The sequence below is a fragment of the Neolamprologus brichardi genome, chromosome 14, assembly GCF_056152115.1.
Source record: "Neolamprologus brichardi isolate AB-2024 chromosome 14, ASM5615211v1, whole genome shotgun sequence".
NCBI lineage: Eukaryota > Metazoa > Chordata > Actinopteri > Cichliformes > Cichlidae > Neolamprologus > Neolamprologus brichardi.
Window position 1 is genome coordinate 18,688,237 of NC_142117.1, and position 15,050 is coordinate 18,703,286.

The following is a 15,050-nucleotide window of genomic DNA, read 5'->3' on the forward strand; positions in this document are numbered from 1 at the left end:
ACTGATGGTGACCTTTGTTACTTTGGTCCCAGCTCTCTGCAGGTCATTCACCAGGTCCCCCCGTGTGGTTCTGGGATCTTTGCTCACCGTTCTCATGATCATTTTGACCCCACGGGATGAGATCTTGCGTGGAGCCCCAGATCGAGGGAGATTATCAGTGGTCTTGTATGTCTTCCATTTTCTGATGATTGCTCCCACAGTTGATTTTTTCACACCAAGCTGCTTGCCTATTGTAGATTCACTCTTCCCAGTCTGGTGCAGGTCTACAATTCTTTTCCTGGTGTCCTTCGAAAGCTCTTTGGTCTTGGCCATGGCGGAGTTTGGAGTCTGACTGGTTGAGGCTGTGGACAGGTGTCTTTTATACAGATGATGAGGTCAAACAGGTGCCATTCATACAGGTAAGGAGTGGGGGACAGAAAAGCTTCTTACAGAAGACGTTACAGGTCTGTGAGAGCCAGGGATTTTCCTTGTTTGAGGTGACCAAATACTTATTTTCCACCCTGATTTACGAATAAATTCTTTACAAATCCTACCATGTGAATTCAAGGATTTTTTTTTCACATTCTGTCTCTCACAGTTGAAGTGTACCTCTGGTGCAAATTACTGACCTCTGTCATCATTTTAAGTGGGGGAACTTGCACAATCGGTGGCTGACTAAATACTTTTTTGCCCCACTGTATATGCAGTCAGTTTTGAACTTACCGTTCGAATTAAGACTCATCTGAATGTTAAACATTTTTCCAGTTGTCTTTTGTCCACTTTGGTGAGTGCAAGAAAATCAAAGCCTCAGTTTCCTGTTCTTACCTGAGAGCAGTGGTCCCCAGTGTGGTCTTCTGCTGCTGCAGCCTGTTTGCTTCAAGGTTCAATGTTCTTTGCTTTCAGAGATGCTGTTCTGCATACTTTGGTAGTGTCGTTATTTGAATTACTGTTACATTGTTATCATCTCAAAGAAGTCTGTCTCTCTAATTTCTCAAATCACCAAGACATTTTTACCCAGAGGACTGATGCTTCCTGGATATTTTTAGAGCATTCACCCTAAAGCCTAGAGATGATTGTGTGGGAAAATCCCAATAAGTCAGCTGGTTCCAATCAGACTATTTGGCACAAATTCCTATGCCAAATTTATAAAAATAAAAACAAAAAACTCTTTAATCACCTTTCTTCCCCATTCTGATTCTTGGCTAGTGGGTCCTGTTATGAAGACATATATAAGATATTTGCAGACTACAGGAAATATAGTCATGTGTTCCTGATCATTACTTGCCTGTTCATTATTATTCTTTGTTGAAAGTAATGCATTAGCCTTCCCAAGTATAAATTTGTATTTTTAACTTTGCAACTTTTGTGGAAAGTTGACCAGGTTTTGCATTCAGAAACATACTGTCAGATGAATAGAAAGGAGAAAGGAGCACACAGGCTTGTCTATAAAATCTGAAGTTAATGCAATAGTGATGGGTCGTTCGCGAACGAAATGGCTCTTAGAGCCGGCTCTTTGAAGTGAACGACGCGAGCCGGCTCCTTATTGGGAGCCGTGAGTTGTTGTTTTTTTTTTTTTTTCTTTCTCTCACCCTCTCTCTCACCCTTTTTTCCGCTAAAATCCGCATGCGTGGGCTGTACTTTGCGCTGGGCAGAGGGGGGAGGGGCGTTAGTTACACTTGCAGTAGCACAGGAGCAGAGCCAGAGAGAAAGAGAAAGAGAGTGAGGGACAACAACGTCACATTAGAAAGGTATAGTAATCATCCGCTATTTTCAGTTGCAGATGATAAAGGATTCAGAAATCATGCAGGCCCATATGACAGAGAATGTGCATCTTCTTTTTGTTTTAATATTTTAATTTATATTTAATTGTGTTGTGGTTTGCAGTGTTTTGTGTCGTTTCACGTTAAATTTGTTTAAAAGGAAAAAGCTGAAAATTTAAATAGTTAAAAGTTTAAAATGTAAATAGTTGTTTTTTGTATTATATGATTTATTTATTACATTTTATGTGGAGTGAATAAATAAAGTATATTTGTGGTGGACCTTAGAGACAAAGCACGTACAAACTCCAAAACACGTACAAACTTCTAAGCATGTACAAACTCCAAAACACGTAAAAACTCCAAAACACGTAAAAACTCAGAAGCGCGTACAAACTCCAAAACACGTAAAAACTCAGAAGCACGTGCAAACTCCAAAACACGTAAAAACTCAGAAGCACGTACAAACTCCAAAACACGTAAAAACTCAGAAGCACGTACAAACTCCAAAACACGTACAAATGACAACAGAAGTGCTCCAGGTTTCTAGGGCGCAGTGTTGAGCTTTTGTTTCCTAGTGGCTACACAAGCCAGGAAGTATCAACAACCGGATTTGGTGTGTGGTAGTAACAGGTAAATGAACTTTTTTTTTTTTAATTATTTGAATAAATATGAGTGCTTGTCTATAAATACACAAACAATACACACATGTTTTCAATTGTGTAATTTAAGTGATCTGGGTAGCTCTGTTTTGGAAGTTCAGTAAACGCTAGAAATGTGTTTTGGAGTTTGTACGTGCTTTTTGGAGTTTGTATATGCTTTAGAGTTTGTACGTGCTTTGTCTCTAGGGCCCATATATAAACATATATAAATAAAACCACTTTTTTTACATTAGTAATTCCTTTTCTGCATAATTTTATATTATTGTTAATGATTAAATAATTAAAGCAACAAAACAACCTGAAGAGCCGGTTCGGAGCCGAAAGAGCCGGCTCTTTTTAGTGAGCCGAGCCGAAAGAGCCGGATCTCTAAAAAGAGCCGGAAATCCCATCACTATAATGCAATAATGAAGCGTCAAATACTAAACAACACAGCAATCGTTGCATTGATCCTAGAGTGATAAATGCAGTTTTCTTACTCTGTGTGTGTGTGTGTTCTCAGTTTAGTAATAGAGATTTCAAGCAGAGTCAGGTTGACTGTTCTCTGCTGATCACATCTATACATTATCTTCTTACCTGCTACACACAAACATGTACATATATCGTTAGCAGCTTAGTTATTAGCAAAGGGGAAACACTGGTCTACTTTATCTGTCCTTCTGTCAACATGTGTGCTGAAAAAGAGATAACTCTGAGGGGAAGAGGGGAGGGGTGGGGGGATGTTAATAATGAGCAGGACAGAAAGAGGATAAACAAAATATGTGAGAAATCATCATCATGAATATCACATTTTAACAGGCCCATATTTTCCTGTGTTAAATTCCATGAAAACCGAATGGTTTCAGGAAATACTTACCGCTGTTGTTTTAAATCTTGGAGAATATGCCATTTGACCTCCTTTAGCTATTTAATATTTTCATGGTTGTTTTTACAAAATATGCTGAAAGAAGATGGATGGATGGATAGATAGCTAACAGGTGGTCATCAAATATTAAATATATATTGTGTGATGACTTGCTTAGTTTTTTTACTTACTGATATTTAGTAAAATAGTAACATTCCAATTTTTGGTCCCCACAAAGATATGTAAACATGGTACACAGATGCGCACACACACACACACACACACACACACACACCTACACACACACACACACACACACACACACACAGAGGAAGCAATTTGCTCATCATCACTTTGTAGCTGATGGTTAATAGCTAGCAGATATACCAGGCTCTGGTTACCTAGGTAACATTCTAATTTATTTACCACCTTTCAAATATCAACTAAGATTATCCTTCATGCTGCTCTCTTACTGGTAGTCGCTTCAATCTCTCACCTCAAAGTTAAGAAAAGTTTACTTTGTGTTGCTCAGTGCTGTCCATAGGTCACAATGCATTTCTACTGTCTCTGGTTGCCACTGCCAGCCAGTTCCTGTGTGGATGCCCCTTTGGAAGTGACAAATGAATAAATAACAATAAAAATAACTGCATTTGGACTGACGAAACAAAGCGCTGCATACTATCATTTCTTCACAATAACTTCACTATAACTGTTGCCAGTAGTGCTTAGTTAAAAATCCACCCAAATTAATTTATAAATAGATTCTTGAGCCCTGTGTGCACCTCCTCTTTTGCTACCATGCGTTAGATAATCATCCAATAAAGACACCCAAATGATGAATAGCTGTTCTCTGACAGACTACAATCTCTGCACCTGATAGCAGTGACATCAGCTTGTATGAATAGCCCGGCTGAATTGATTAACACATTTAACCTCTTTTTGCCCACTTTATAGAGCATTGAGACTTATTACGGACAAGCATGCTAATTCTAATGTGGTTGCCCTTGCCAGCTGTTAAGTGCATGAAATTAGATTAACATAAATATGCGTGGCGGTCACAGAAGCAATGTGGGTGTATTCCACTGTCAATGTTATTAGGTGCATTGTGTGTTTGTTTATTGAGTACTGTGCTACTGTTACATGCAAATGATGAGAATTCAGTAGAATCAATAGATTTATATAATGCCAGTTATGGGCCATTTATACCACCACAGACGTAAGATGTGAGCTATATTAGAAAGTCGTGACTCATTGAAGTCTTACATCAAGCATGTTCGAAATGAAAGAACTTCTTGAGAGTTACTGCTGCAACTAAGTTACTATAATTACTTTGTTTCAAAGTGGTTTATTTTTTTATTTTACATGTATTTGTACTATTTGCCTTTACGTACGTACAGAATATATTTCAGTGTTATTTTTTCACTTTTATCATAGGGAGTTTTAAACTTGTTAAAAAATTAAAAGAAGGTGATTGTGCATCCTTCATCTAGTGTGTACAGTGGCATGAAAAAGCATTCGCCCCCTTCCTGATTTCATATTTAAAATTTAAATATTAGACAAAAATAACACAAGGGGGAACTTGAAACTTGAAACCTGAAAAATAACCATTTGTACCGGCTCATTGCGTCGGTTTTGAAGCATTTGGCTGAATCTGAGCAGAAAGTATAGCCCTGTACATGTCAGAACTCAACTTTTATCACTAGTGATAAATAAGCCCTTTGTCCCACTCTTTCTCTCTCTCTCTTTCTCTCCTTTTCTATCACTTCCTTTCATTACATCTGTGGCAGGCTGACCAGTTGATGTTTGCTATACACTTTGTGAAAGGCATGTACCCCGAACTCTTCCTCGAGAACGTGAGTCATTTTGTTTGTTCATTTTTAGGATTTTATTACCTATTCCAATGACAATCGATCGCTATGCTTGTGTTAATGTGAACTCTTCTGCTTGTTGTAGGAATGGGATGTCTTTACTGGGTCCATCGTAGGAGAAATGTTTAAGAAAGAGGTAAGAATTCAACTTTTTCTTGTAACAACAAGAAGACACCATACTTTGTCTTTTCTGTCTCTCTAACATCTCCCCTGTCTTGGTAGGAGTTCCCTTCTTGGATTGATAAGGAGAGGCACGGAGCAGTGGCCATTTTAAAAGTAAATACACTGATATAGAAAATAACAAACAAAGCATACATGCTCAGCTCGGATAGAAATGGATTTTCTTTTAAAAGTTCCACGTTAACATCATCTACCATCTGCCGCAATATGCAGCACAGGCATAACAGTAGAATACTGTCTCCTGACATGAAAAATGCATTTTTAAAGGTGTTTAAATAGATTGCCAGTGAACCAGTCCTTACCAAGCTAAAGATTGGATCTATTCATCTTACATCTCTCACCCTTTTAACTTTTGCCCCCTCTCTTTTGCAGGCTACGTTCCCGGCTCTCTACCAGACCCTCTGTTTAAGCGACTCAGACCTTTGGCTGTCCTTCTTGCAGAGCTCACACTGTGAACAAGAAATCCCATCTTCCATTGCCAAGAAGATTACTCCCTTCCAACAGGTCAGCTTTCAATCAACTTCTTTAGCTGTGAGCCATAGAAACATTGAACACCCGCATTTGTTGGTTCAAGATGAACCTTTCAGCATAGGTCACTCCTGTTTCTGCTTAGAAACTGATTGCTGTTACAATAACAGGCAGCCTGCTATTTTAAACATTTTTATTTACCCTCCAGATATAAATTTTATCTAATTCTTCTTATTTTGATAGTTATTATCATAATTACTTAAAAGGATAATATGTACAAATACATAATATTACGGTACAGAAGTTATGTATATGTATATTAACTTGGCTATAGATGTAATTGTTCGTGTAATCGATTTTTGCTTAACACATATTATACATACAGTACATTTAAGATCTAGGTTACATAAACCTAGGACCCCAGAAAAATGTGTATTCGGTTGGCAGGTTTTTACTGAAGGTTGCTGACTGTCAACAAATGTCACAAAGTGATTGCTACACCAAAAGCTGCCTTCTGATTGCTTTGGTCACTAGCAGATTGCCGAGCTCTCCCATAGTTTGCATGAAAAATGCTGATTGTCTGTAAACACTTGCCAAATGCCAGTTGATCACCAGAAAACTAAAAAAGGCCAGTGGGAACTTCAAAGTAAAAGGTGTGATTCACTGCTAAAACCAACATGTTTTAACAGATGCAGCTATTACTGTGGAGGCAAATAGTTTCCATTTCAAGCTTGTGACACACTTTTCACAATTTAACTGTTACTTGAATATAGTTGCTGAGCACTTGCAGAAGTTGCGATCTTGCACGCAAACTACAGGCAACTTCCAGCACCAATCACAGGGAGATGTTCAGTGCAGCACCTTTATACCTTTTTATGACCAATTTCCCTTTGCAACTACCCAAAACCTCAGACAACCGCTCACCAACCAGTTGGGGACTACAAATTACTCCTTGCAACCAGTGGCTGCCAGCAGGTTGCCAACCCTCTCTGGGCCTGTGTGACTGTAGCCAAAGTGATTGGGCAGCTTCAGATGAGGACCTCGCCCTCTAATTTCTTTTAGTATAATAAAAAAATTCTTTAATCTTTCTTTTTTTAATCCATGGTCAAATAGAAAGGAAAACCATTCCACACCTGGTTCCAGACTGAATAAAAAATTACCCATTCTCAAGACAAAGAAAGACACTGGAAGCCACTCTGTAAAGTCAAATACATGCATTACATGCAAGTGACGTACTCGTTTGCATATATATTTCATTCTAAAATATATTAAAAAGAAGATCTCAAATCCTCACCCTGTGAGTCAGACTGTGGATCTATGAATAATTTAGGGATTACTTCTTAATACCTGACTCTTTGGAATATGTCGCATACTGCTTTGACATAAGGTTTTTGTTTTATGGGTTTTGGGGATTTTTTGTTTTTTTTCCAGCTGTTATTGGTTCAGGCTGTCAGACCAGACCGGCTGCAGAGTGCCATGACTTGTTTTGCCTCTCAAACCCTGGGTAAGTGTTTCATATTACTACCGTGTGTTCTTTTCATATTTGCTGTGCACCTGAATATACATAAAAAATAGATTCCCAGTTAAAAACAACAAATTCACAGTGTCTTTCATCTTTAGTGATGCTTACAAGATTTCTTTTTTGCCCTAATTAGTCAGACCAAGATCATTAAAATAAATACACCAACACTCTTTATTGTCTTCTTATGCAAAATATAATGCAGATGTTGAAAGTAAACAAACCAAAATGTGACTGAAATGATAAACTGAAGCAAATTGAAATTTATTGCGATTGCTGTGAATAATGAGATATAAACATATGAAGATGTCCTCTTTTATTCCTTTCAGTAAAGTATTTTTCTGCTTTCATTCCACTATATAGAAAGGTGCTTTGTTTTTCAAGTGCACCTTCTGCTTTCACACTCTACTCAAGCAAAATATTCTCAGACAAGGCTTTTATTCAGGACTTCTAAGCCGTATTTTCCCACTTGTCATCAATGGTGTGATTTTTATATTTTTTCACAATAGTCCTTCGCATCTTCTCTTTATTTGTCTTTCATCATTGCAAGAATGTCACTGTCCTTAAGTAAATGCCACACACACGCACACATGCACACAAATCTCTGTCTGTGCTCTTTTTTCATCTCTCTCTCTCCTACTGACACAGACGCATCCAAAATAACTTTAGCTCTTGTTTTGCGCCATGTTTTCTAACACGAGGATAACCAATACCTTAGTTTCAGACCAAAGAGTCAGCCAAAACAACCAAAACTATACTTGAATTCTCTGTTTGACCTGTGAAACCACGCAGTGAAAATGTTGCACTTAAGCAGTGTGATCTCTGGGTACAGCTTTGCTCACTCTTTGAGGAATTTACTAGATTGTTGAATTTAAGGTCAGAGTTATGCACTGTCCTTGCGCTCATCTGTCAAAGTTTCCATCGATGACCCCCATGTCAAGTCTCAAGCACTCGTCCCTGTAGTTTGCTTTCTTAATCACATATCTATCATAACAGAATGGCTGCCTGGTTGTGCAAATATTTCCAAGTCACCTTTGCACCGATTCATTAAACCAACAAGGAATGGATGTGGACCCCTGAGGGTTTTCCATTTTCTGGCATTGTTGTTAGTTGCAGATAAAAATTTTACACTGACAATAAAATCATTTGAATTCATTTAATTTTGTTGTCAGTTCCATATGATCAGAATGCAGTGAATGTTAAACATTTCCAAAATAATTTCCTAACTGAAATGTATACTCATTTGCCACTTTGTTAGGTACACGTATTAAGCTGCTCATTAACACAAATATCTAATCAGTCAATCATATGGCAGCAATTTGCATTTAGGCAAATTGCTGTATGATCACGACGACCTGCTGAAGTTTAAACTGGTCATCAAAATTGTGAGATCCAGGCCTTGAAGGTAGAGGTCAGACCTGAATGCCAAGACTGCTACAAGCTAAAGGAAACCAACAGTAATTCAGATGACCACTTGCTTCAACCAGGTTATGCAGTAGAACATCACTGAATGCATAACACATCAGTCCTTGATGCAGACGGACTAGAATAACAGAAGATCACACTGCGTACCACTCCTGTCAGCTAAGAACAGCAAACTGAGGCTGCAATTTGCACAGGATCCCTTAAATTGGACAGCAGAAGATTGGAAAACCCTGCTGGTCTGAGCAGATTCAATTTCTGCTGCGTTATTCGGATGGTAGGACCAGTAATGAACATGAAAGCATGGATGCATCCTTCCTTGAATCGGCATGCTGGTGGTGTAATGGTGTGGGAAATATTTTCTTGGCAAACTTTGGGCCTCTTACTAATTGACTAATTGAGTATTGTTGCTGACCACAGCCATCCCTTTATGACCACATTGTTCCCATCTTCTGATGGTTTCTTTCAACAGCTCAAATAATCTCAAACTGCTTTCTTTGAAATGTAGTGGAACGGCAGATTCCCATCATGGATGAGCAGCTGGCAAATCTGCAGCAACTATGTGACCAAATTCTCAAAAGAATGTTGTTAAATCTTTGCCATTAATAATTAAAGCAGTTCTGAAGGCAATACTTGCAACGTGTACCTAATAAACAGTCCGGTGAGTGTATGTATTTTCCATCTCTCTGTCTTAGTGGTGTTATTTTCTGTTGTGGACTGAGCTTATTTCTCAAACACAAGTATCACATCTTTGTATCTATTTTTATACATAGGTAGACTTTAAAAAAAACACTATACAGAGATCCTCTGCACAATCCTTACATGCGCAGTAACCCACTGATAACAGTGTACTGCGTGTACAATGGATGAGGTGGATAATAGTGCATGTATATTTGAAAGAGCTTGAGCGACAGACAGATGAAAAAGAAACAGAAGAGAAGAAGATTTTGTGTCTATGTGTATGTGTTTTTGGCAGTAAATCAGTATGCTAATGAGGCATGGTCTGTAATCCTCTTACAGCTAATCTCACTCAATCCCTCCAGTCCAGGCCTGGGCACTGCTCTCACACACCCAGGCATGCCTGAGTGAATACAACAGACACACACACATAGAGACTCGGTGCTTGCTCATACAACTTCTCAAAACACACAAAACCTCTTTCACAAAAATAGTGACTTTGACAGAAAGATAATGAAATTTTTATAGAAAGACTTGAATGCTCATAATGCCAAGGATTGTATGTGAGCGCTGTTCTTTCACAGTCACTCAGTGTTTCCTCAACAGCACTGTTTGAAACCACAGAGAGACCAGTACTGTCCTTTTCCAGGCTCATCTTAGCACTGTTTTTTGATAGCATGTTGTAAAGGCCAAGGTGAACTTTGCTATTCAGACGGAGGATGCTGGTCTGCTGCATGAATACTGATTACCTGCACACGTCAAAGGTAGTTGTGTATGTAATTGTGCAGGCCCACGTTCTGCCAATTCTCCCTTACTTTGCAGAGAGACATCACAAGCCATGTGGTCGGAGAACTGTTTTTCTTAGTGTTGCCATAGCAATGTGGCAAAAGGTCACTCGGCGATGTTCTCCACTAAGACCTTGTGTATGTGCATGCATGTGTACTTCAGTGCACCAGATTGCATTTGGCAGCAGACACCAAAAGAATGTTCAGGATGGGGCAGCTGCGCCAACCAGAGAAGACAGCACTGTGCGTGTGTGTGTCTGTTTGTGTGCGCACGCTCGTGTCTGAAAGCAATATCTGCTGATACTTGCACAAAAAAAACGTCACAGAGGAATTTCTAACACAGCCACTCGTGCTCTGCGTGCCTGGATCGTTGCATGTGTGTCATTATTAACCCATATCTGATATGGGATTCAATATATTACAGCGGGATTAGAGCTTAAGTATTCTCAATAAGGGGTTGCACACCACACACACACACACACTGATATAGTAAGAGCTTGGCTTCTCAACACCAGGGGGCTGACAAGATGTTCTTCTCTGTGTGGTGAATTCTGCTGCATACCTAGTACTCAATATGCATAGCACATCACCCTCCTAAACTTTCTCTCTCTGTCTTTCATAGTGTCTTCCTCTTATTCCCCATCTCCCTTTCTCCATTACCTCCTTCTTTCCACTTTCCCTCATCCTTCCCTTTTTTCCTCTTTACCCCAGACTTCTCTTCACATCACCACCGCTTTAGGTGCTGTCTTCCCCTCCTTGTCTCTGTCTCCCTGTCTATCTCCTCTATGTCTCCTTCTAACCCATCTGCCCTCACAAAATACCGCTTTGCTGCTATGTACTAGCATTTCCCTCTATTTCTTCTTTCCTGCTGTGTTCAGCCCTTGCTCTATGCATTGCTACTATCCTCCCTGCACAATATATCCACTTACTCTGACTCTGAGTACCGTATCAAATTTGAACGTAATGTTGACACACATTTTACAGATCCTTTTTCTGACTCTTTTTGTCATCTTCCTACTCCCTTTTTCCTCCTCTGTGCAGCTATGAAAGAGCTCTCACCCCCTCCTCTGAATCTGCGGCGTCTCTACACCGAGACAATGGAATGGGAGCCAGTGTTGATCATCATCTCTCCAGGGGCAGACCCTTCCCAGGAGCTCGCAGAACTAGCAGCCGAAACTGTTGGCAGGGACAATTATCATGAGGTAGCGAATAACAGCATAAAATAGTAGAAGTCGCAGCAGATTAACAAGTGCAGGTGGATTTTTTTCTTAACATAACAGCAAGATCACAACTATAGAATCTAGCCCATTCAATTTAGTCTAGCCTAGAATCTAGTAATATACTACACACCTTAAAGGGGAAAACAGAAGGTGCTACAAAATGTCCTGTTGCTAAATAGTTGTTGACATATGTTTATTTGGCATATAAGTCTGAGAAAAGATGCTCTTACACAGCTGAAGGAATACAATGTGGTTATTATCACAATTTAAAAGCTGAAACTCAGTGATAATCTCACTTGAATCAGATATGTGCCTAACTTGTGAGTTATTACAGTGTAGTAATCAAGTTTCATACCAATTTCTCTGTTTCTCTCTCACCCCTCCATCTCTCCCCCCACTTCTCCTGCTCTCCCCCTCTGTGTAGATCTCCATGGGTCAGGGGCAGGCTGATGTAGCCTTAGCTACACTCAGAGAATGCTCCCGAAATGGAGACTGGCTTTGCCTGAAAAACCTTCACCTTGTCACCGCATGGCTTCCCCTCCTGGAAAAAGTGAGTACTCTGTCTCAGTGAGTTTTTGTCTGTGTTAGTGCCAGAGGATCAGTCGTTAGCTTTTATCTGTGTTCATGTGTCTGAGTGAGTTTTTTTTTTGTATTTTGAACAATTTTTTGGGTTAATAATGGTTGAACAATAGAACCTGAAAAGGGGTCGGTTAGTTAGTCTGAATAGATTATTTATTCATGGATATGAACTTGTGTCAGTCAACAGCTGGACTTTATTAACTAGCTCTGCATTAATGTAAAATGATATTACATTACATCAACGTGTGTGTGTGTGTGTGGGGGGGGGGGGGGGGGCATTCACTTCAGCTTGTAAGTGTTTATCTGTAATGTTACAAAACTGCTACATACAAAAACAAAGCCAAGAACACATTCTGCTGGTTGCCCAAATTTCCATATCTAAAATTACCTTCTGTCCTTTGTCTACACATACACATTTTGTATCCTGCCTGCCCACAATAGACTCTTTGGTGTTGTTTATGCCGCTGTGTTTCTACATTTGTCTCTCTGGACATTTACGTGTGTGTGTCTATGTGTGTTTGGATCTTGCATTAAGTATGTGTGGATTATCATGTTGTGACGTCTTGTATATTTTAATTTCAGGGAAGATGGGCTTTTATGTTACAATAAATAGGATTCTTTTGTGTCTTGCAAATTTTTGGTTGTTTCTTTATTTTATTTTTTCCCGGAGTTCAGTTTCATTTTTTTGTTGCTGTAGTAGGCCGCATCTGTCAGATGCCAAAAAAAAGGCAATAATGGGAAGCAAAACCCAAAGCAGACAGTTTCAAAGTTTAGCTGGTTTATTGACTCAAGGAGAGAAGATGTCATTGCGGAGAGATCCAAAAGACTGAGCAGGTTAGTCACTGGGAGAGGAGTAATTTCTAAATCTGGGAATGATTAGTTTTAGTTATAGGAGGTTGGGCAGGCAGGCAGGTGAGTTGAGACATGGACTTCTTCAGTGAAGTTGAACAGACCCGCTCGATGGAAACAGGCAAGTTGCACTGAGCGGGGAGCCACTCTTTGGCCACGCGGGAAGTAGTGAAAAGCAGGAAAACAAGAATATTACACTAGAAAATCTGCGTGAATGCAGGAGAGCCATAAAAAAGCCTGATTACCACTCTGAAGAGCCAGACAACCTGGTGGACTCTGAGTGCTGGAGCCTGTCCTTAAGTAGTGCTTGTTGATGACAGTGTCGAGCAACAGGTGACCAAACCGAAGAGTGGGAATCCGAGTCTCCTCCTGCCTAACCCAACGGGGACAGTGCAGGATGATAACGGTACCATATTGAGAGGAACCACTTTATGCTGTGATTACCCCCCTTGTCTGTGTTTGTTTGTGCATAGCTCTCACCTGTATATGTGTGCCTGTGTGCGTACCTTGGAGATAGCCAAGAGATCCCACGTGTCAGCTCTGCGACCCCCTCCTGAGTGTGACTTAAACCATGGCTTATTACAGCTCTCCTCTACTTCTTCTCCTCTTCCTCTTTTCTGTATTTGTTTCCAACTCTATACCCCAGCCATCTTCTCACCAGATTTTCACACCCCTCCCTAAATTTTACAAGTATAACTCTTTCTTTCCGTCTCTCCATTTCTCTCGCTGTTTCATTGTTTCCCTCTTTGCGCAGCTACCGATGTAGTTGGGGCCTCAGCACTCAAGCTTGAAATGAAAAGCTGACGCAACGTGAGGAACGAGGGAGGCAAGGAGCGTAGGAAAGAATGGAGAAACTTAGGATGAAAATAGAAAAAAACAGGGAAAATGAACTGAACCGCAACATTCTAACAAGAGAGGGGGTGTGTTTTAGTATACGCTTCAGTTTCTGTAGCTTCGTCCTTTTGCTTACCGTTTCTCCCGCTCTATGTTTTCCAGCTTCTTTTTTTTGCCCATCTGTCTCTCTGGTGTTTCCTTTCTTCACTGAAGCAGTTGGCCATTTAAAGAGATGGAAATAGAGGTGGAGAGACTGCAGAGAAGAGTGGTCAGTGTTCATAATCTGAGTTGGCAGGACAGATGTCCTCTCATTGCTGTCTACTCATATTCTTCCACTTGTGCTATTTTCTGTCTCATTTTTTACATCACTCACTCCATCTGTCTACTTATGGATCCTTCCCTCACTCTTGCAATCAATTTGCTTCTGTCTGTATTATTCTAGTATGAGGAAACAATGGCTAAATTTGATCCACACTTTTTATGATAAATCAGATACTGCCAGTGATGTGTTTCAGAATATCTGCTGTGATGTAATTAGTAACTGATCGAAATATGATATCTGTGTCTTTACAAGGATAATTCTTATCACTGGTGTGCTGATTCAGAGCCTATTTAGTTTATCTATTTGTGCATGGGTGGTTTGGCTTTCACACTCTGGACAGTGTGGATATATTCCAACAAAGAGAGATTTTGATTTGTGAATACTAAAATAGATTTATGCTCTCTCTGGCGTCTTCCTGCTCCTGCTTTCTATCTACACATCTACACATTTTCTTTTCCTCGTTTTCTTCTTGGTCGTACACCATCCTGCAACGCTATAATTTGTTCCAGTGGAATTCTGATTGACGACGCTTCAGACAGACATACGCGTAGACACACTTACGCAATACACACCCACATACAATGGGAGACATCAAGTATTTCTGCAAGGGACATCAGTTCTTGTGGTCTTTGATTTTTTGGGGATCATGTGAGCTGCCATGAGGATGACTTGAGCTCTAAATGATGCAGAAACACATTGATTACAGTTTGACTGTGTGTGTGTGTGTCTGTCTGTGCTTGTATGAGATCAGATGACACAAGACCCTCAGGTGCCAGCAGGCTATTTTTAACCATGAGTCTTTGAGAAAAATAGAAAGAGATGGGGAAGGAATGTAAAGCGGAGACGTGAAAGAAAGAAAGCTAGAAATTGAGAGAGTAATGGAGTCAGGAGAAAAAAAGATGCTGAAAGAAGAAAAAGAAAAGTGAATGTGAAGTGAAGTGAATGGATTTGTCATTGTGGAGAATTTATCACAGTGCAATGATTTTAAAAGAGAAACAATTACATAAAAAGACAGACGGAAAACATGAAAGGATGAAATGTATTTACTCAAAGTATACTGCTCATAAGGCTAGTTTAATTAGTATAA

The 15,050-nt window shown here is 39.8% G+C and overlaps 1 protein-coding gene across 3 annotated transcripts in view; it reads left to right on the forward strand.

Annotated features, from left to right (window-relative positions):
* Nucleotides 1–15,050, forward strand: part of dync2h1 (dynein cytoplasmic 2 heavy chain 1) — a 123,340-nt gene that overhangs the window by 75,838 nt on the left and 32,452 nt on the right. For all 3 annotated transcript variants that reach the window (XM_087850941.1, XM_087850940.1, XM_087850942.1), the window contains exons 76-82: nt 5,027–5,092; nt 5,193–5,243; nt 5,330–5,383; nt 5,660–5,791; nt 7,187–7,259; nt 11,201–11,361; nt 11,804–11,929. In XM_087850941.1, coding sequence (XP_087707067.1) covers nt 5,027–5,092; nt 5,193–5,243; nt 5,330–5,383; nt 5,660–5,791; nt 7,187–7,259; nt 11,201–11,361; nt 11,804–11,929 — 663 coding nt within the window. The remainder of the gene's footprint in view (nt 1–5,026; nt 5,093–5,192; nt 5,244–5,329; nt 5,384–5,659; nt 5,792–7,186; nt 7,260–11,200; nt 11,362–11,803; nt 11,930–15,050) is intronic.